Genomic DNA, 23901 nt, shown 5'->3' with positions numbered 1-23901 from the left:
ACGAGGTTATGTCCTAGGATGCTTTTTTGCTTACATGAAAATCTTGGGGTGAGGTGGGACATGATACATAATGCTCCAGAGGGCATAGAACATTCTTCTGGTGAGCTCTGTGCCATGGCAAATATTTTCTATGATACGGTATCTCTGGTTGGCTTAACTGATGTCCAAGTATAAAAAAAGGTTACTACATTGATGTTGGATATTTTTTACTCCATCAGAGAAAAATGTATCTTACACATAGCCATTCCTCTATTACCTGAATCATCAGAAGAAGGTACTAGAGTTTTTTCCACACAACATGGAGTCCAGAGATCTTAGGCTGGATAGTTCATAGCCTGTCCCCTTGTGTCGCTGTTTACTTTCATGCAAAGTGAATGGCCTAAAATGCTGTTTTTCTGACTTGGTATCTTTTTTTTTACAACTCTGCACAAATTTTACTGATTACCCAAGATGCACTAAAGTGAAGAATCAGGCCCCTTAAATGAATCCAGCCCTGTTATTCAAGCCAGCAACATCTAGAACTGAGAGTACCAGTACCATTTATGTAATGCCAGAACTTAACTTATAAAGTAAATAACCATTTTAGCAATCAGTTTCTGGTACTATCCACCCCTACGGTACCTTTTCCTTTAAGAGGGACTCCAGCTGACTTAATGTCATGGTTTGGCTGTCTTGGCTATCATTCCATCTAAAAATAAACAATATTAGCAAAAGGATTAGACATAAGGCAAATGCATTACATTACTGTTGTAGACCAACAATGGCCCAATTATTGATATCAGTGAGAGTTTTACCTAAGTATGGAATGAGTAAAGACTGCAGGAATGGGCCTCCACACTGATCCTGCACAGGGCTCTGGGCCTGACTGCATTGCACTGCTCCACTGGCACAAAGTAGCACTGAATCTGGTGGATCAAGCTCCCAGATGATCTCCCCGTGCAAGTGGATTCTTGAGCAATGTAGAGACATTGTAGCTCCTACACCTTGCACCTGACAATGTGGAGGAAGAGGCTGGAGGACAATAGCATAGCTTCCCAGTGCCTAAGCAATCCCCAGCTGTTATAACAGCCCATTGGGACCATTGGCAGCTGATACTGATACGTGGCTGGGGCAGGGAACAAGACTGACACACACAGGAGTCCTAGAATCAGGTGAGCACAAAGGACATCTCTGTACCTCAATGCCCAGCTGCATTGAGTGCTCCTCAGCCATAAATGAGGATCTAGCCCTTTGCATTTATATAATCATTGTCAATGATCTTTTAACATGTGAGGTCTTTTAGAAAAAGAATGGCCAAACTTTCACCCATTTACTTACATCAAAATCACAGACCAAGTCATTTTCACAGTTAACAATTAACAAATTTTATTTTTCTCAATGGATCCAACAGATTCTAAATTCCTGTTTTCCCACGCTCTTCCCCTAACTAAGGGCTTGACCCTGCAAATACTTATGCAAGAAAGTACTCAGGTGTGTATTTGCAGGATCGAGTGCTAAAGACCAAATTCTGCCCTGACTTACAGCCTACTGGGTTCATTGAGATTGTGTGGGCTTTAAATCAAGGCAGGAACCAGCTCTAAGATCCCTCTTACAAAATTTTTCTCTGGAAAAACAGCACCTGCAGTGCCCTCCTATGGAAAACTCCTGTAAGTGAAGCTACAGCTATCCCACATTTAGTTTTCTTCACAACATTTTCTGATTTACATTGCATGTAGTTTTAATACAAATCTACAAGTATTTGGCCGGTCAAAATGCAGCATTTTCTAATTATAGGTTTGATTCTGTTCCCTTTCACCAGTATAAACCAAGAGTTTATGAACTAAACTCATTCAGATTCCATGCGGAAGTGAGAGGAAAATCAGGCCCCACATGTTTAACCTATTCATTATTTTTTCCATGATATAAAAAGGGATTAATCTTTCATTTTGAGCATGAGCCTTCATTCTCTATTTAATTAGTTTTTGCTAATTAATCACAATCCCTTGTTTCTTTGGAAGAAAGCAGCCTTAAATTCCCTCCTCCCATTTTCTGCCTCCCTTCCTCTCCTCCTCTCCCTTCCTCCTGCTTCCTTTCAGTGGACTACTCCCACTGTTGTTTCCCCTTCATTCTCTGGGAGGTTAGTTAACTTTACACTTGACGGTAAAAGAGCTGGGTCAGAATCTGTAGAATAATTTCTAAGGCAACTGTCTGTCAGAGCCTGGATCATCTGCTCCCACAGTCAAACCTGCAGGAGAGGGAATCTATGAAAGGAAATCTCCATGAGGATCCCATTGCAGAGACCTTACCCTGTCATCCCAAAAGGGAGGGGGAATGAGGGGGGAAGGGGAGGAGGTTAAATTATATCATGCTTTTGGAGCAAAGTTACTTGGTAAATGTAGGATTCGTTTTACAGTATAATGTACAGTATGGTACTCAGAGAATGCTTTGCATTATACAGTACCTCTCAGATGTCCCTCATGTGACGGGAAGGCACCCATTTTAATCCCAAAGTTACCTACCTACCACACAAAATTGGTACCTCCACACTTTTATTGCTGAAAGTGATTTACATCAGAAGTAAAGAAGGATTTAAAAGTGAAGCTCCAGAGAGGAGAAAGTTACTCACCTTGTGCAGTAACTGAGGTTCTTCAAGAGTTGTCCCTGTGAATGCTCCACGCCAGGTGAAGGTATGTCCCTGTGCCTTTGCTCGGAGAGTTTTGCAGCATGTCCATATAGGTCATGCACACATGGTGCCTATTTTGCATGCCGTTGGCACCTCAGTAGTGCACGCATGACCCAGACTCCTCAGTTCCTTCTCTACCACGGAGCCTACTCCAAACTCCAAAGTAGAGGGGAGGAGGGTGGGCAGTGGAGCACCCACAGGGACACTCATCTAGAAGAACCTCAGTTACTGTACAAGGTGAGTAACTGTCTCTTCAAGAGAGAGAGATGTCCCTGTAGGTGCTCCACTCTAGGTGACTGAAGAGCAGTGCCCACCTAGGATGGTAGTGGCTTCGGAGTTGGTAAAATAGCTGTTGATAGTACAGCTCAGCCAAGTCGAGTATCCACCTGAGGACCTTGCATAACAGCATAATGTTTAGCAAAGGTGTGTTCAGAGGCCCAGGTGGCAGCTTTGCAAATGTCTATACGAGGAACATTGCTTAGAAATGCCACTGATGTCAATATTGATATGGAAGAGTGCATCTTGATTCCCATTGGAGGTTGTGTGCCTCTTAATTGATGACACAGTTGAATGCAGCCAGATATCCATTTAGATGTTCTTTGAGTGGATATAGAGTTACCCTTAGAGCATTCGGCAATAGAGATAAAAGGTTTCTGTGAGACTCTAAATGGCTTGGTCCTATCGAGGTAAAAAGACAATACTCTCCGAACATCAATGTGTGCATTGTGGCTTCAAAAGTGTTGGCGTGTGGTTTAGGAAAGAAAGTTGGTAGTTGACTGGTTAATTGATGTGAAGGATGAATGTACTTTGGGAAGGAATTTGGGATGGGTTGGCAAAGTGACTCTATCTTTAAAAAAGATAGTATATGGTAGGTCTGCCATCAGTGCCCTGATTTCTCCCACACATCTAGATGATGTGATTGCTATCAGAAATGCCACTTTCATGGACAGGTGTAGTAGGGAGCAGGTTGCTAAAGGTTTGAACGGTTTATGCATCAGGACCAAGCTTTTTGTTAGGACCAAGCTTAAGTCCCATGGTTGCTTGGGTGGTCTCACGTCCAGACAGAGAGTTTGGATACCCTTAAAGAATTGCTTTGTGATAGGATGAGCAAAGATTGTAGTGTCACCAATTTTTTGGTGGAAGGTAGCAATAGCTGTAAGATGCACCTTTACTGAGCTGAGGGAAACACCAGATTGTTTCAGTTTCAGGAGGTAGTCCAATATCATTGGAAGAGGTGCAAATGTTGCAATGGTTTGTCTGGTGGAACACCATGTCGTAAATCTCCTTCATTTGTGGAGATAGATGCTATGTCTAGTATGTTTGCTACTTTGTAGCAGCACTCTCTGGACCTACTCAGAGCAATTTAACTCATCATTAGAGAACCATGCCTTGAGATGTAGCATCTTTATGTTGGGTTAATACATCTGTCTGTAGAGGGAGTGTGATTGGGGTATGTCCAGACATCTGTGTTACGTACAAATACCACGCTTGTCTCGGCTATGTGGGGGCTATTAAGATTACCGTGGCCCTCTTGATCCTTCTCTTCAGCACCACTCTGGTTAGTAATGGTATCGGTGGGAACGTGTATAGAAGGTCTGAGTTCCAATTGATCATGAACGCATTCCCCCATCGATTCCTCAGACTGGACCTGGAGCTGAATTTGGGGCATTTCATGTTGTGTGCTGTCGTGAATAGGTCCATTTGTGGGTAACCCCAAGTTCGGAATATGTCTTCCAAGATGGCATTGTTTAACTCCCATTCGTGATTGAGGAGAAAACATCTTCTGGGTTCATCTGCCATGGTGTTATGGCATCCAGGTAGGTAGGAAGCTGAGATAGGGATATTGTGCTGGATGCACCAATTCCAGAGTCTCATAGCCTCAGCACATAGTGAATGCAATCGGGCTCCCCCTTGTCTGTTAATGTAAAACATACAGGCGATGTTGCCACTCATTACTCTGATGTTTGGGTTTCTTATGAGTGGCAGGAAGTGGAGGCAGGCATTGCGAAGTTCTGGCAGGTTTATGTGTAGCCTTGTCTCTGTTGTGGACCATAGTCCCTGAACTGTGTGATGTTGGATGTGTGCTCCCCATCTGATAAGGGATGCAGCCATTGTGATCATAAGCGATGGAGAATCTTGTGTGAATGGGATACCCGAGAACAGATTGTGTGATGGAGTCCACCAGGTTAGTGAATCCTTGACCTTGGGGGCATACTTAATCGTATGTTAACCTGTGTTTGGTTGGTCTGTAAATGGTTGCTAGCCAGCCTTGTAGGCAGGGCATGTAGGCAGCCTTGTAGGCAGCGCTACAAACATGAATGCCGCCACGTGGCCCAGTAGTTGTAGGCATTTGTGGTCAGTGATCTGTGGACTGTTCCGAACTGTGGATCGGAGTGTCTTTATAGTGTTGAATCTGTCTTATGGAAGTGATGCCATTGCCACCCTCGAATCAAAGTGAGTGCCAATGAACTCCAGTCGTTGAGTTGGTTTTATTGTAGATTTGTTTATGTTTATTTATAGGCCAAGACTCTGGAAACAGTGTATGGTCGTTTGAGTGAATTGAATGGTGTCCGATGGGGTGCGTGACTTTAGGAGACAGTCGTCCAGGTAAGGAAAAATTATTATTTCTTGTTTTCTCAGGTGCGCCATTACTACCATGAGAATCTCTGAGAAAACATGAGGCTCTGTTGACAGGCCAAAAGGTAGAACCTTGTACTGGTAGTGGTCTGTGCCCAAAGTAAACCTCAGAAAATGTCTGTGGGCAGGGTGTACAGTGACATGAAAATAAGCATCCTGCAGGTGAAGGGCTGAAAACCAGTCCCTCTGCTCCAGTGCTGGTATTACTATTGTTAAGGTAACCGTCCTGAATCTTTGCTTTTTCACGAACGTGTTCAATTGCCTGAGATCAAGGATGGGTTACCACCCCACACTTTTCTTTTGTGTTAAAAAACAGTGGGAGTAAAACCCCTTCCCTCTGTGTTGAGCAGGACAGTCTCCACTGCCCCTCTTCTACCTCTTGGCGAAGCAATTTATCGTGAGAGAGGTCCCTGAAGAGGGACAAGGAGGGGGTGGGAAAGGAGTATAGACAGGAAAGGAATGGTATAGCCAATCGGATGACTTCTAGGGCCCATTTGTTTTTGGTGCTTGCCACCCAATTGGCATCGAAGGGGAGCAAATGGTCTCCAAAGAGCTGGATGGTTGGTGGAAGCTCTGGAATGGGTGAAAGGTCTTCTAGACCCTCGACCAAGACTTCAGATTTGCTTATTTGAGGAAGGTGGTTGGGACGTTGCTGGTAGTGGAGGGCGTTGTCGTTGTGGTCTCTGTCTCTGTCATTGTTACTGCTGTTCATTGTATAACCTTTGATGTTGCTGTGTGTATGCCAGCTATCTAGGGTACTGATACGGTTGATACGTGTATTGTTTCCTTCTTGTGGCAGGTGTATGGACACCAAGGGACCGAACGGTGGCCTGTGAATCCTTCATGGTGTGCAGCACTTCATTTGTTTTGGCTGAAAACAATTTTTCTCCATCAAAAGGGACATCTTTGACAGTATTTTGTGGCTCCCGGGGGAATGACGAAGAACTGAAGCAGGAGGCTCAGCGCATGACTACGTCTGTAGTGGTGGACCTGGCGGCCATGTCAGCGGTATCCAGTGAGGACTATAGAGCCATGTGTGAGATCACCTGCCCTTCAGAGACCAGAGCTTTGAATTGTTATCTCTTTTCCTCATGAATGTCATTAATAAATTCCATAAATTTACCATAATTCTTGTGGTCATACTTGGGAAGTAATGCTGCATAATTCACCACTCTGAATTGTGGCGTAGATGAAGAGTATACTTTGCAGCTGAATAGGTCCAATCTCTTACTCTCCTTATTGGAGGGAGTGGACCGAAAATGTTGTTTACTCCTTTGGTTGGCCATTTCCACTACCAGCGAATTGGGTGCTGGGTGTGTGAAAAGAAATTCAGATCCCTTGGAGGGAAAGTAATATTTTCGGTCTGCCCTTTTGCAGATTGGGGGTATTGTGGCTGAAATTTACAACACCGTCTAGGCAGGTTCCATGATAGCTCCGTTGATTGGTAATGCTATCTTGGAGGAGGCCGATGTCTGTAAGATATCAGTTAACTCATGCTGAGTTTCCGGCACTTCCACCAGAGCGATCTTAAGCTCGTTAGCCTCTCTTTTGAAGAAGTCCTGAAAGTGGGTAAAATAGTCTGCTGTGGTTGGTGGTGGAGGCAAAATAGCCTCGTCTCATGAGAAAGATGAGTTGTTATTGGTTGGCGAGGTGTCACGAGCAGTGTCCTCTATCTGTTGTACCATGGGCTCCTCTCATGTTTCCAATGCTACAGACCATGAAGGTGGAGGTGGAGATCTGGTGTCATCCCTACGTGGACTGGGGCAGCTGCTATGGTGTCTTCTATAAGACTTCCAGGGACTCCAGTATGGCCAATGACCTGGGAAGGGCATGGTGGTCCCATCCATGGGTGGCCATACCAAGGTGGTACATCATGAGAATATGAGGACCGTGATCTTAATAGTCCGGCAGCAATAAGTGTCTTAATCAGGGAAGAATGGTGTTGGGAGAATGCCTCTTCAATCTCAACATCTTCATGTCTGGAAAACTGTGATGGTATCAGAGACAGCTGACGATGCAGTACTGACGGTCCCAGTGAGACATTCGGTGCCCAATAAAGGAGATTCTGGAGTTGGGGAGACCAACAGATCTTTCTGATGCATGAAAAGCCACTGTGCCGAGAGCATCGGTGCCAAGGGGCAGGGTGCCAATTGTACCAGTACTCAAGTAACTCGTGCCAGCACCGTCACACTGAGCACATTAGTCTGCAGCACAGGAATAGGAGCGGTTGTCAGTACCATCTCCTTTGGCGCTATTGACGGTGCCATGGTGGAGGTAGGCAGTTTAAAGCTATTAGCCTTGGCACTGGAGCAGGGGGTACTGACGGCGGCCGCTGCATGGACCGTGCCAGAGGTGCCTGGAGCATTATAGGTGCTGAGCTGTGGAGCAGTCGGCACCGATTTGGTCGGTGACCATTTTGAGGTGATGTCCTCTCTATGAGGCGAGGAAGCTGGCTGCTATTTTGCCATTTTTTTGTCCCTAGGGAACAATGGTGTTGAGGAGACTGGTGACCTCTGCCGAGAAAAGGGTTCCTGCCCAGGGTTGGAGGCTGGTCTGAGGGCCTTTTCCATGAGGATGAGTTTAAGCCTCAGGTCCCCATCTTTTCGTGCCCTAGCCTTCAGTTTATTACAATGGGCACATTTCTGGAGAATGTGGGATTCCCCCAGGCAACAGACACATTGAGAGTGTCCATCTGAGATAGGCATCGCCTCTTTGTGCATCTTTTAAAACCCGGTGCACCAGGCATTTTCTAACTACTACTAACTGCACTATGGGATGTAAAATAATTTCTTTGTTTACAGGGGCTGTAAGTCTAACAACTGAAACTTATCTGACTAAAACTAACCCAATTTATTAATTTATATAATCTGTCTAATTGGAAAATGAAGGTTTTCAACAGGACTGCTGAGCTCCATCTCAGGCCGGGGACAGTAGAGAAGGAACTGAGGCGTCTGGGTCATTCACGTGCTATTGAGATGCCAATGGCACGTGAGGCAGGCACCACGCATGCATGACCCATACAGGCACTGCTGCAAAACTCTCCAAACAAAGACGCAGGGATGCATCTTCACCTGGAGTGAAGGACCCACAGCTACATCTCTCAAAGAAGAACGTTATTTACATTGAAGGAATGAATCCCACAGCATTTTAACTTTCCTGCCGGAATAATGTTTGTGAGTCCCTCAGATTGTGTCTTTGTAAGACACGGCATCCTGCAAGTTGAGTGATATGTTTTGAGTATCCCTAAAAAATGTTAGCCTCCGCTCACATCTAACTTCTCATATACTCACTTACACTTACTACTAGTTCACAGAATATACCAATTAGGCTTGAAGCTCTATATGTTTACATTACAAGATCAATGGCCTGACAGACACCTCCCCAGAGACAAACACCTACAAGATCTCTATCAAGCATTCTTACAACTACAGTACCCACCTGCTGAAGTGAAGAAACAGACTGACAGAGCCAGAAGAGTACCCAGAAGTCACCTACTACAGGACAGGCCCGACAAAGAAAACAACAGAACGTCACTAGCCATCACCTTCAGCCCCCAACTAAAACCTCTCCAACGCATCATCAAGGATCTACAACCTATCCTGAAGGATGACCCATCACTCTCACAGATCTTGGGAGACAGGACAGTCCTTGCTTACAGACAGCCCTTCAACCTGTAGCAAATACTCACCAGCAACCACATACCACACAACAGAACCACTAACCCGGGAACCTATCCTTGCTACAAAGCCCGTTGCCAAGTGTGTCCACATATCTATTCAGGGGACACCATCATAGGGCCTAATCACATCAGCCACACTATCAGAGGCTCGTTCACCTGCACATCTACCAATGTGATATATGCCATCATATGCCAGCAATTCCCCTCTGCCATGTACATTGGTCAAACTGGACAGTCTCTACGTAAAAGAATAAATGGACACAAATCAGATGTCAAGAATTATAACATTCATAAACCAGTCGGAGAACACTTCAATCTCTCTGGTCACTCAATTACAGACCTAAAAGTCGCACTATTACAACAAAAAGACTTCAAAAACAGACTCCAATGAGAGACTGCTGAATTGGAATTAATTTGCAAATTGGATACAATTAAAACTTAGGCTTGAATAGAGACTGGGAGTGGATGGGTCATCGCACAAAGTAAAACTATTTCCCCATGTTTATTCCCACCCCCCACTATTCCTCAGACGTTCTTGTCAACTGCTGGAAATGGCCCACCTTGATTATCACTACAAAAGGTTTTGTTGTCCGTCCCCCCCTCTCCTGCTGGTATTAGCTCATCTTAAGTGATCACTCTCATTACATTGTGTATGGTAACACCCATTGCTTCATGTTCTCTGTGTATATAAATCTCCCCACTGTATTTTCTACTGAATGCATCCAATGAAGTGAGCTGTAGCTTACGAAAGCCAATGCTCAAATAAATTTGTTAGTCTCTAAGGTGCCACAAGTACTCCTTTCCCTTCAGTGATCATATAAGATCCAATGGCAACTACACCAATTGTTTATATGGAAAAGCGACATTGGAAAAGTACTTAATGTATCTGGAGCCATTTGTAACACAATGTAACAGCTGGAAACAAAGAGAGCTAGAACCATTTAACCAGCCTGCTCTCTGCAGACTGTTAGCAAGTGATCCATTAGTACAGTTGGGAACAATGGGATTATGTAATAAGAAGCTCTTACCTTCTTTGCATATTGGTACTTTTGGCAACCCTAGTGAACTTTGCCAGGAAGTCAAGATATGGTACAGTAACTTTGCTAGTCATCGGAATCTATATTTCAATAAAAAGAGTGTTAGATAAATGGATTTCTAGATAAATCCTGTAATGAAATCTCATGGGACTAAAAAAAACCATTCACTTCCATTATTAGTTAATTACTTTATTAAAACACAAAAATAATCTCCTCTAATAACCTCTCTTTTGTTGCATGTACTGCATGTCATTTCTTCTCACCTTTGTTTAGGCTCGAGTATAGTATCAATGTATATCTGATAAATCCTCCAGCAAGAGGCTATATCCTACACTTACAAGTGACAAGGATCCCTAACCCTATGATCTTCTGTGTCCATGTGTAAAAATATATCTCATCTAATCTAACCTGTGAGACAATCTTTCCCTGTGTACCACATTCATATGTAAGGTATTTCCACATATTGATGCACATATTGCTTGTGGATCCACATATTTCTTATTTGAAAATTCAGCACTGTTTTCAGTTAAAATGTAAGTAATTAGGGTCCTTGATTATACCAGAGACCAATATTTTTAAAATGTGAAGATAACACCTTGTAACAGCTCAACATACATGAAAATCAAACATCAAGCATGTTGGAAAGGATATAAAACCTAAAATCTGTGAAACCTTTGGACAGAAAGTCACGGCCGCAGGGGCCAGAACTGGAACTCCAGAGGGCCAAAAATCTGTCTTCCCTTACTCATTAGCATAATAAACAGTGGGGGAGAAGGGTAAGTATGTTGAAAGCAACTAGAAACAATGGCTTGGAGGTGTGTGGTATAACTCTTTGCAGTTCCCCTTCATTTTTAAATGTTGTTGTACCACAGTTAAGTTACTAAACTGAAAAAATGAGAACTTTACAGAGCTGATACCAGAAAGCAGACCCCATGGACAAAGAAGTTAAGATTTTCAAAGTTGCCTAGAGGAGTTAGCCACACAATTCCATTTGAAGTTAATGGACATTGTATAGCTATCCCCTGGTGGGTTTTGAAAATCTCAACCAGTGTATACAACTAGTGGTCTTTAAAGAATATATTCCACCCTAGCTATGGCTTAAAGGTGGTGAACAGACAACAATCCTTCCTCCCAATTACTGATTATTTTACAGTGCTCAAAAGTGTGCTAAGCTCCTTACAATATAAATGAGAACATGTTCCACCATTACTCAAAGGGTTTTCAATCTGATCTTTCTCCAGGAATAAGACTGCATAATTTGATTAATTATCACAAAAGCTACTTATGCATTGTAACTTCTTCAGACACTGGGAGAAATAATGCAGACAGAATCCTTTAAAAGAAATACTAATGGCCAAATCTAGTTCATTTTACTTGCATAAGTAATTCTACTGTCTTCACTAGAACTACTCAAATAAGGCAAGAAGGATTTGGCCCCATCTATCATCATTTTGGTAAAACAAGACCTGCTCCTGCTCCCACTGAAATCGAGAGGAAATTCTGCCATTGACGTGGATAAAAACAGCCCCCAAGTGATTATACACATCTATAACATAGCATACCTGTGCCAGCACAGAATCAAACTGTGCTTGTGTCAGAGGAAAAAGAAAGATTTCAATCACTCTCCTGAATTCACCTTTTGTGACTGTTAGGGTGTGATCAATGTCAATTGTCTGAAATGCTTTTTTAAGTTCACCTTCTTTTTCAGCTGTCCTTTTAAGTAAAATCTGCTCAATGTCTGAGGAGGACAGTGTGGGATCTGGGACAGAGCGCACAGATGCAGCTGTAAAACATATCAGACAGTTACCATACACTCTTAAACCTGGCAAAATCAAATGTGAGGGTTTTTTGCTGAGAATTCAACATAAATCAATCCATCTTCAGAGATATCACTGTAAATTAATTAACATTTGTGCAGCACTTTGAAGATCAAAAGCAATATAAAAGTGCTAAGTAGTATTAAGAAAATTCCCAACTCTTTCTTTATAACATTATAGCCAAGACACAGGTTAACTTGGAAGATACTCTAAAAGAGCAGTTAAAGTTACAAAGTAAAACATATGTAAAGTAACTCACAATATATTTGTCCATCCCATCCCCACTAGCACTCTCCCTTCAGACTATAGCAGGAACAAAAAGACCTTGAATGTCTTTGGTTTGTATCATTTAAATGCTTTATTCAGTTATCAAACTCCTTAGTGAAGTCATCTGCCAATGATGTGTCAGCACCAACTGTTTGTGTGCAGACTCCTTTGCAGATAAGCATGTTACCATACAACAGCCAGCTTGCTGTAAAAACACCCATGGAAAAGGAGGGCTGGAGAACTGGACAGCATGGTGACAAATCGTGTAATCCCTACTCAAGCAAATTCCCCTTGACTTCAATTAGAGCTTTGACTGAGTAAGAACTGAATAAGGACCACAAGATTTGGCCTGCTATTTCTCCTGCATTTATAGGGCCAAATTCAGGCATTGATACTAATGTAATACTTCCTTTGAAGACAATAGGAGCTGAGCACCCTAATCTAAACATTGAAGTTAGTTGTGCATTTACATTTTTCCGTATTTTTGAGGCAAGTCCTGCCATCAATTTGTACACAATATTTCAGTTGTCTACAATGGCAGAATATGGCCCTTTATATTATTTGCACTTTACTGCAGTTTCTCCTCCACACATCTCCTCTGTGACAGAGTGCTGAGAACCAGCAGCTGAACTAGCACTCTGGTCACTATAAATCTAATTAGTTCCCCTGAAGAGGGCCTGATTGAGGGAAGGGATGGCTAATTACCAGATCAGCCTGCACTGGGAAAGACCTAAGGAGCTAATTTGCCCATTAACTGAAAGAGTAGAAAAGAAGCACAGGAAAGCCATGCAAGGGAAAAGATGAGAGAGAGGGAAAGAAAAGTTAGCTAACCAACCAGGCCAGAGTAAAGGGAGATCTCTGCATGGGGAGATCTTTTCCCCCTCTCATGTTTGTAAAATACTGTAAATAAGAATTTCTGCACTGGACTGTAAGAGGATGGTGGTTAATAAAACACAAATAAAGTACACAGCAGGGGTTACAGACCAGGGGTGTGAGAGCCATTTATATGAGAAGACAAGAACTGAGGGTTGTGCCCTGTCTCAAGTGGGGACTTGTCCTGGAGCTGCCTTATCTGTACTGAGAGAGAACCTGATGGGGGAGCCAGTGCAAAGGTTCAGCAGTCCAGGCAATGGAAGAGACATTGCAATGGCTCGTAGAACAGCAGAAGGAGATACAGAAGACCCTATAGAGAAGACCCTCCATCACCTGGAGAAACAGTGCATGCTTGCTTGCCTGGCAAGCTGAGCAACAGAAAAGCCTACAGAACTTTATTCGAGACCAAGCCCATGTGCAGCAGCAGCAGATAATGTTGTGAGTCCTGCAGCGGGGAACAGTAACCAGACACAGGTGATAGGTGTCTGTAAGATGGGCCCTGCAAATGATCCTGATGCATTCTTGGTCAAGTTCAGACAACCTATATGGCTGTAAGGCCAGGTCTACACTACAGACCTGTATCAGTATAACTACCTCACTCAGGGGTGTGAAAAATCCACTCCCCTGAGCAACAGAGTTATACCAACCTAACGCCTTATGTAGCCAGCTCTATGTCTGTAGGAGAGCTTCTTCTGTCAACAAAGCTCCTGCCTCTTGGGGAGGTGGATTAACTATGCTGATGGGAGAAGCTCTCTCATGGGGGTAGCAGCATCTTCACTTAAATACTATAGTGGCCCATCAGTGCAGCTGCGTCAATGCAGTGTTTTAAGTGTAGACCTGCCCTAAGTAATGAGCAAGCATGGGACTATGATGTGATTAAGGCAGTCATCCTAGATCAGGTGGACTTATCCACAAAAAAGTTCCCTGCAAAAGTTTTGGGCCACTAGATCAGTGGTTCTCAAACATTTGTACTGGCAACCCTTTTCACATAGCAAGCCTTTGAGTGTGATCCCCCTTAAAAATTAAAAACACATTTTTATATATTTACCACCATTATAAATGCTGGAGGCAAGGTGGGGTTGGGGTGAAGGCTGACAGCTCACGACCCCCAATATAATAACCTTGCAACCCCCTGAGGGGTCCTGACCCCCAGTTTGAGAATCCCTGCACTAGATGGACCTGGGGGAGGTTACAAGCCTAGGCATTTCCCCAGAAACTGACAGACTGGCTACCAGCTGGTCAAGGCCAGACACTCAGATTGCAGGTGACATCATGGATGCAGTAATTCTAAAACAGTTAGAAATCACAGAATCATAGAATATCAGGGTTGGAAGGGACCTCAGGAGGTCATCTAGTCCAACCCCCTGCTCAAAGCAGGACCAATCCTCAACTAAATCATCCCAGCCAGGGCTTTGTCAAGCCTGACCTTAAAAACCTCAAAGGAAGGAGATTCCACCACCTCCCTAGGTAACCCATTCCAGTGCTTCACCACCCTCCTAGTGAAAAAGTTTTTCCTAATATCCAACCTAAACCTCCCCCACTGCAACTTGAGACCATTACTCCTTGTTCTGTCATCCGCTACCCCGAGAACGGTCTAGATCCATCCTCTTTGGAACCCCCTTTCAGGTAGTTGAAAACAGCTATCAAATCCACCCTCATTCTTCTCTTCTGCAGACTAAACAATCCCAGTTCCCTCAACCTCTCCTCATAAGTCATATGTTCCAGTCCCCTAATCATTTTTGTTGCCCTCTGCTGGACGCTTTCCAATTTTTCCACATTCTTCTTGTAGTGTGGGGCCCAAAACTGGACACAGTATTCCAGATGAGGCCTCACCAATGTCAAATAGAGGGGAATGATCACATCCCTCAATCTGCTGTCAGTGCTCTTACTTATACAGTGCAAAATGCCATTAGCCTTCTGGGGAACAAGGGCACACTGTTGACTCATATCCGGCTTCTCATCCACTGTAACCTTTTCTACAGAACTGCTGCCTAGCCATTCGGTCCCTAGTCTGTAGCGGTGCATGGGATTCTTCCGTCCTAAGTGCAGGACTCTGCACTTGTCCTTGTTGAACCACTGTAACCCCTGAAGAGAATCCCTGAGATCACCTGATTATGGGTCAGGAGGCATCTGCTGGTCACTTTAGATTTTGTGGTCAAGCTCATGGAAGAGTACATGAAGGTGGACATTCCCAGGAAAAAGGGTTGGCAGTTTAAGGGACCAGATCTGGGGAGGAGGGTTGGAGAAACCCAATCTGGAAAGGTCACAGAGAAGAAAAGGGAAGAACCTAGGGGGACTCCAGCTGGGACTTGGGGTATTGTCTGTTATCTGTGTGGACACCAAGGACACATAAAAAGAGACTGCCCTTATACACAATGGGGGTTTTCAGAGTTCTGCAGTTGGACAGGGACTCTTGGACATGGAAGGAAAAAGAAACTATCTATGGTTTCTGTAAAGGTGGGGAGAAGGTGTCAAAGGGGTCCAAAGTGGACACTGCCTCAGACTGTTCACTGGTAAAACAGGAATTGGTGAAGCCTCACTGGATGCTCCTGGGAGCAAGGCTGTGGCTTGAATGCGTCCATGGTGATACGACACTTTGCCTTACGGCTGATGGACCCCTGGAGGTGCAGGGAAAGCTTAGATGGAAACGGGCTGGGGTAGTGCACTTGCTGTCCCACCCCAACATAGGAGCCACGGAGTGCAGCTCCTCCCACTAGGGAGGAGAAAGAATATAACATTTGGGGAAGCAAAAGGAGAAGCTAGACTTAGAGGGGTTGGAAAACACTAGACAAGGGAACACAAACCATGGGGACAGCAAAGAAAAGGGAGGCCTCCTAAAGAAAGAGGGGGAGAAAGAAGAAAACACAGAATTAGCCTTGTGCAGTTAGGAGAACCCGAACTTACTGACAGGGGTTGGGTAGTTATTGGAATCCCCCTCACCCGAACGTCAGGAGAAGGGACCCCAGGAGCCATTCGGAGGTGTTGGAGAATTAGAGACTCTGGGTAACCAGAAGGGTGAGGGGTGCCAATGGGTCCTGCCACAAAACAAAGGGGGCAAGAGTGGGGAGAGTATTCCACAAGGTTGCCCCTGATGTGAAGACCTCTGGGCCAAGACAGAATTATGGGGGCATCCCCCACCCAAGAAATGTGATTTTTCAGGTAGAGAATGGCTGGACTCCATAAAGGGACCCGGGAGGAACACCCTGGGGGTGAAAGACTCCAGGAGAGTAGCACCTCCAGTAAAGGAGGGAGAGCCCATGGAAGGAAAAACTTTTCCACCAATCAAGGGGGAAAGGTGTGACAGAGTGCTGAGAACCAGCAGCTGAATCAGCACTCTGGTCACTGTAAATCCAATTAGTTCCCCAGGAGAGGGCCTGATTAAGGGGTTTCTTGCACATATCATTAACAGTAATCAGTTCTGACAAAGGAAAGTTGAGCATACAAATTCACAGTGCGACTCCACTGAAATCAGTGGAGCTGTGTCAATTTATGCCAAGAGTGAATTTACCCCTTAAATTAAAACTTCATGGCAAGGAAGAAGGAAAAAAGGCATGAACTGTGAATCAGGAAGCCTTAAACACCAGTAACGCTCAATGTTTAATTCTTGCAAATGAGATATTCACATCTGTATTATCAATTTTTATTTCATTAAGTGATTCATAAATCTTACCAGTATAAAATATGCATATGCTCTTTCAGGGGTAAGCATATAATAATTTCAAGTGAGTTCCTATGGCATAACAGGATATACATGAAATCTCTGACATTGTCAATAGTACATACCTAGCAGCTTTAAGATCAAGGGCTAGATGGTTGCCCAGAGTAGTGGGGAGAAAGACCCTGTTCCCCAAGTGCCTGTGCAACTGCAATAAACCTGCATGGACTGCAGCTCTGGGTGCAGGGATGGGGAAGAAAGCAGGAGCTGTGCTCCTAATACCCCTTTCCCTCTCTACACGTAAGTGGGTAGGGAGGGGATTGGACAAGAAAGGGCCATGGTTCCATCCCTCCTATGCATCACCCAGTACAGCTGGATAGATGCATCCTGTGTGTGTGTCTGTGTGAGTATAGGGAATGGGTAGGGGGAGTACGATGCACCCTGTAAAAGGCTGTAGCAAATTACTCCCCTAAGAGTGTAAGAGGGGAACACTGGAGACAGTGTGCATCAGACAACCCTCTGAGGCACTGTGCATCTTGGAGCAGTGCAGCTTGCTCTGGACTGTGTCAAACAGCACAGTCTAGGCCTAAGTGAATAACACAACTGAGGTGGCCAAGAAGGCAATGCCAGATTCAGGCTGCATTTGTCTTGTGGACAATACGGGGATTTCAGTTTAAAATCCTGTTGCTTATAAAAACTAGAACTCGACAATCTCTACGTACATGAGGCCGATTTCATTGCGCTTTGCCTGCTTCTGCATGATGATGCTCTGCCTGGTATAGACTGTGGTCTTGCAGTAAATCTGATTCCATGAGAGTAGGGGCGTAAGCCACTGAAGTCTTCTGCACTCACCACTCTGGCCATGGTCCCTTGGGAATTTAAAAACACAATTATGACACTACTTTAGAACCTATGACACAAAAGGAAACAATTTGACTGGTGGCAGTATCAAGAAGCATAAAAGTTGACTTAATGAAAAGAGGCCCAAGTTGCTGTTCAAGATTCTGACTGACAGAGAATCAAATCGGACCACACAGATGTGGGACTCTTTTAAATTGTGCATTGGAAGTTAATTAAAGTTTGTCCTATGTGGGCACTTTCAAATTTGTGTTTCAGAGCAGAAAATATAAATAGACTAAATCATGTCTCAAATAATAAATAATTAGCTATCTGAATTTTTTAAATGGCATTAAGTTATCTTAAAGGTTATGTTTATTAAAAGACTAAAAATAAAAACATTTGCTTGCCTCTTTTTAGCTTTTTTCTACAAGCAATAATATACTTCAAGATGAACAGTTTTAAATAATTACAGTTCTTGGGGGTTTGATATATATTATTGCTAAAGGAGAATGCAAAAACTGTGCATTATACAGTACATTAATGACTGCTTTATTTACAAGTGTTAGATTTTCTGGTGAGGAAACTTGAGGCAAACTACACAACAAGCAAAAACAGCAGGGTGGACTTCTGAAAAAAAATGGTGCTTTTGTCTCCTAGACAGTGCTCAAACTGTGATGGTATAATGTGACATATTATATGTATTTCTCTAAAGCATACTGGGACATTTGGCTCCATCCATCTGAAATAGCTGTATGTTTTCACTGCCAATAGAATCAAAGATTCTAAAACAACACCACTGTTCAACCCTTTCAGCACTGTTCCTTGATCATTATTTATAAAACTTCAGCTATTTTTCCCATAGACATTGGATCACATTTATCTTTAGTGGAATTCTATTGGTATCAGTGAAGTTACACCAAGGATGAACTTGACCCCAGGTTACATTTTCAAAGACCCTGTCTCCCTTTTTTTTTTTTTTTTTTTTTTTGTTCAGGAGTAGTTTGCACCCAGAAAGTTTGCACTCTACTCAAATGAATGACAGGAACAAGTTAGAACACTCGTGCCTCTAGCTTCCTGATCTCTGCCCATGATCAGCTATTTAGAGGCAAAAATACTCCTTGTTGTGTCTGCAAATGAATTGCAAATGGCCCCTGAATTTCAATTACAGGTGCAAAATGAAGGTACAAATTTTGGAAATGCAAATAGCATTCACAGTAAAGGAGGCTGCCTTTTTGAAAATGTGGCCCATTTAGAAAAAATAACTGTGGGCATATTCCTAAATCTAGGCTAAGCCATCCTTATGCACAACCAAGCAGAAGTGACAGAACAAGCACAAGACATTACTCCTATAGGGAAAAAAAAAGTACTGTACATCATTTCACTAAATAGATAGGGGAATTGGAAGTAACACAAAAGGGTTGAGGCTTGAATGGCCTACAGGCTAGGATTATTCAAAGAAAAGATAATTTGATAATTAGGTGAATTTATTTCCATGTTTCAGAGCAGGAATTAAACACATCTTTTCCTGAGCAGACCATCCCCACCATTTCCCAGACAGCAAACTAATTGTCCAAACTGTACAGAAGCAGTTTTTGGCTAGTATCCTGCCTCTATAGCCATCAACAAAAGAAAAATTAGCTCCAAGCAAAATGTTGCTTCTTTCTTCACCCTTCAGGTGGAAAATATCTTTCTTCTCCACTTGCTCCAAGACCTAACATCACCACCTGAGCAACCAAATGTCTGACACACTTCCAGCAGCTGCCATGAAATCTCCACTCCTTTAAACTGTAGATAAGTAGGGTCTGGTTCCCAGGAGGTCATGGAGCTCAATACACACATCCCTAAATTGCAAGATCTATTTTGCCACAAATACTAGCAGGCAATGAAAGTACTTGGAACAAACAAATGTGAACCCACTTTAGGACTGCCAACTTGAGTTGGATGAATTCCTGGAGATTTCATCACATGACAGAATCTTTACTCTTTAATTAAAGGTTACTCTTTAATTCCTGGAGACTCCAGGATAATCCTGGATGGTTGGCAACCCTAACCCACTCATATTTCTGTCTCAGCCACCATCAAGACCTACCTCTGGCATGTGGGATGTGATGATAAAAAGAGTATGACAGCTATTTGTAATCTGCCCAAGACAGAGGGAAATTTGTGGACCCAGCAATACTGCTCTGCCCTTTTGCCTTGTTGCCAAAGATATATATCAATCAATTTGCTAGCAAATGGACTGTTCAAGCAACTGTGGCATAAATAACTGCATGTGCTACTATCTAGGTTAAGACAAAGAAGTGGTAACTATTGGCACAATTCTGTTCCCAGCTAAGTCAATGGCAAAACTTCCTTTGACTTCAGTAGACCAGGATCGAGCCCTGTGTTAGTCCAGCAGAAAACAAAAACAAAGAACCTCTTAATCTGAGGTCCTGATTCACTTCTCACTTTCACCAGTTTTATATCTGAATAACTCCAGTGAATAAATCAGGATTAATTCAACTGAGTTCAATGGAATAACTCCTTGGAGCTATTCCTGATTTAATGGAGTTCTTCCTGGTCTATACTGGTGCATATGATTAGACTCAACTGAGGATTTTTTAAATACACTATCAATAGTCTCCAGGCCAGATCCTCAGGTGGTATAGATCAGCATAGATCCATTGACTTTGATGACTTCAGTGGAGCTACAGCAATTTGCATCAACTGAGGATCTTGCCCTCTATTTGTTCCAATTTAAATATATTTATTGGCATGACAATGTTTATGAATGTGTTCCCTAAGTCCATACATCAAGTTTCTGTGTAATGGGTACTTTTCACAGTGGTTATGGGACAGATGGGTTTTACACAATCATTCCATTTTGTATTCCATTTCTGGTTTGGTGGCAGATTGCAGAAACAGCTTGATATGTGGCAGTCTTTTTCTTTTCTCCAAATACAAACTGATTTCCTGGCTTGTTAGGTTGTTGTACTGCTGATACTTCTTCACACTATCTTTTTTGTACTTATTATATTGTTTATGGTGAGATAGAGAAAATGCAGCAAAGACGTTTTCTATGTTTTTAAAAATCCAAGTCCTCTTATAATATCTAATTCAAAGGAAGGGGATCAGAGTCCTGTATACTTATTTACACATTGTTTTATCCTCCCTCTTGCTTGCTTGATAGAGCCTTTTGTCGCTGTAATCGACAAAGAACAAGTAAGGACACAAACTACATCTCATAACTGAGGTTTTCACAATCTTTCTTTGCTTATCTGCATCTCTGAATTTAATCATGAAGCCTTGAATTAACATACTGCTACTCTATGTCTGTTACCCCACCTCGTTCTCTTTCCATGACTTGATGGGGAGAGGTTGATTCTTGAAAGCTTGCATATTTAAAGCTGGATTTTGCTTTATCCTTATGCTGGGTGAACTGAAGTGAGAGTTTAAGAACCATCTTTCCAACATTGTGAGGTATTGTAAAAGCCAGGCAAAATAGTAGCTTCGGCTCTTTGCATAATGCAGCAGCTGCACCTTTCCTACTCCTAGCAGGGGAACACAGCACCCCAAAGAAAAAGGCTTACTGCAATAATTCAACAACTGTATTAAGGTCATGCCTGGTAAACAAGAACAGTGTGAGGGGCAGACTGGCTGTGGCCTGAGTTTGGAGAGGGGCTGGCTGGGGTGGAGTCAGGCTTAGTGCTGGTGTCTGGCTGATGGTAGTGAGGCTGGGGTGCAGGAGCAGGCTGGATGGAGGACTGTGGCAAGCCCTGCCCCGCCCCAGCTGAAAGGTGACTGAACACTGAAACTGACAATGGAAGCAAGTGGGGAAAGAGAAAGTTGTCTTGGAGCATGAAGGAGAAGCAGCAGGGGATCAGGAATGGTCTCAGGTCAGGAAAAAGCAGGGGTCGGGGGGAAGACCAGCTATATCAGGATTTGAAGAAGGAATGCATAGAAATGAGAAACAAAAACAGGACAAAAGTCAGCATTTCATAACTGTTGAATCAGTGTCAGAAGATGTGAACACAGGAAATATTAACCCTCTGAAAATGGTGGAACGGCGAAAGTAAAGTGATGATGCAAATCTATTGATAGAATGTACACATAAGGAGCAAGCTGAAAAACTTCTTAAAACTATATCCTTAGGGAAAATGGAAGTTACTTGTGAACTGCCTCTATTCCTGATAGAAGCCAGAGAGGCTATATATGGAGTGCCAATAAGATTCTCTGTGGATGACAGTAAGAAGAATATAGATGAAGATAAAGTATTGTTTGTTAAACAGCTACTTATAGAAGAGAGGGCGAAAACTAGCCATCTATGGTGGTAGGCATATCACTTAAAAGTGGGACACTTCTGGATAGGATCCAAATAGGGTATCAATTCTTTCTGGGTTAAAACATATATTCCCTGCTCTGCCACCCTCCTGTGAGTGCTATAATTGTCAAAGGTTTGGACACATGGCAGTCATTTGTAAGGGAATAATGAGGTGCAGTAAATGTGGAGGAAATCACTCACATGAGAACTGTGTAGAAGGAACAGCACCTAAATGCAGCAATTGTGGGGGAAAGCACAGGCAACATATAAATGACGTGCAGCAGCAGAACGAGTTACAGAAATACAAAAGATTAAAATAATTTAAAAAGCATCAGACATGGAGGCTATCAAATGGTATCCACTGCAGAAAATAGAAAAATATTCAAGATGTACGGGGGCAGCAGAACATATCTCCGGTCAGGGAGGAGAATATGAGAGGATTACTTGTAGGTAAAGAGAAATTTATAGTGTTCATTACAGAAATAATTGACTGCAGTTTGCAGATGGGGAAAAAAATGAAAGGATTAAAATCATAGCAAAAGCAGCAGAAAAATATCTAAAAATAGACAACCTCTTGATACTTGAACCTCTTGACAGACTGTATTCATGTGATTTTACATGAAGGCAATAATACAGCTTAAATAACATGGTCTTAACTATCCTTAGCTGGAATATGCATAGTTTAATATTGCAGGGACAGGAATTTAAGAAAGCCATCATTGAAATGGGAAAAAAGCCTGATATGTATGTATGCAAGAAACATGGCTAATAAGTAAATTTGAGTCTATCTACAAGGATCTGATCTCCAGAGGGATCAAGAGGCTACCAGAGAAGGGGGGGGTTCTTTATATTTACAAATGAGGGACTCCATTACATAGAAATGAATGTGCATAAACTAAATTTTGAATATAATGCTATTGAGATTCCCATGCAGAACAAAAACTCTGAAATACAGATTTATAATGTTTATAATCCATGTAAAAATTAGTTATTTTGGAATTAGAAAAACTAGTTAATAATGTCAAAAACCCATTCATAATTTGAAGAGACTTTATTAGTCTTAATGAGCTATGGAGAAGTAAGAAAACTGACCTAAATGGTAAATGCGCAAAACAATGTATTGGTTTGCATAACTTGGTGATATTGAATACAGGAGCACCTACTAGATTTAATTCAGTGGATGGATCCTTTTCTGTTTTGGAATGGTTAATTGCAACAAATTAATATAGCCAGTAAATGCAACTGGAAATTCATAAAGACGACAGAATGGGAAGTGATAACTTCCCTATGCGGATTGAGTACCAAGGAAGAGGAAATATTGAAAACACATAAGGAGTTCCTAGATGGAATTTTCAAAAAGCTGACTTTCAAAAAGCTGGGGCCTTTTCAAGATTGAATGTGATGAATATTTATGTAGTAACTGTACAAGTGACAACCTAGGAGAATTCTACAACTATGTAATAAACGGAATTACAGCAGAAGCTGATCTGGCCATCTACAAAACATCAAATTGCCCCTGACTTAGAAATCCAGTTCCCTGGTGGAATGAAGTTTGCAAATTAGCAATTAAGGAAACAAATAAGGCATACAAGCAAGCACAACACAATGAATAGTAAAGACTTAACAAATTATAAATAAATTGTAAGGCAGTGGCACAAAGGATTGTCAAAAATGAAAAAAAAGAAAGTTGGAGAAATTTCTGTGTGAAATTCAACATAGATTTAAAGCTTTCAAAAATCTGTAAGTAAATTCAAAAAAATGAATGGAATTTGAAGTAAAAGTAAATGTATACCTGGTCCCATTGTAAACAATTAAATTGAGGTCTCAAGCTTAGGAAAGGAAGGCAGACATTTTAGCAAAAGAATTCCAAAAGGTCAGTAATGATACAAATCAAAACAATGAGTTTCGTGAGAAAAAAGGAGGTTTATTGAGGAAAACTATGAACTAATAAATGGCTGGAGAGAATATACTGATGATGTGTGAAACAAAAAATTTAGTATGCAGGAGCTTATTGCAGTCATTAGAAAAATGAAAACTTACAGCTCCAGGCAAAGATAATATATGTAATGAAATGCTTCAACACTTGTCAGAAGGGAGTCCAAAGATTCTATTGAGGTTATATAATGGTATATGG

The 23901-nt window shown here is 42.4% G+C and overlaps 1 protein-coding gene across 1 annotated transcript in view; it reads right to left on the bottom strand.

Annotated features, from left to right (window-relative positions):
* The window catches only part of EFCAB6 (EF-hand calcium binding domain 6), a 135556-nt gene extending 118065 nt beyond the window's left edge, over positions 1–17491 (bottom strand). Inside the window, exons 1-4 of the mRNA XM_077807448.1 lie at positions 17350–17491; positions 11578–11798; positions 10007–10095; positions 622–688 (exon numbers count right to left, since the gene is read on the bottom strand). Coding sequence (XP_077663574.1) covers positions 622–688; positions 10007–10095; positions 11578–11798; positions 17350–17491 — 519 coding nt within the window. The remainder of the gene's footprint in view (positions 1–621; positions 689–10006; positions 10096–11577; positions 11799–17349) is intronic.
* Positions 17492–23901: the final 6410 nt, after the last annotated feature.

Source organism: Eretmochelys imbricata, chromosome 1 (assembly GCF_965152235.1).
Source record: "Eretmochelys imbricata isolate rEreImb1 chromosome 1, rEreImb1.hap1, whole genome shotgun sequence".
Classification (NCBI taxonomy): domain Eukaryota; kingdom Metazoa; phylum Chordata; order Testudines; family Cheloniidae; genus Eretmochelys; species Eretmochelys imbricata.
Note: the sequence above shows the minus strand (reverse complement) of the source record. Positions and strands in the feature narration are given on the sequence as shown.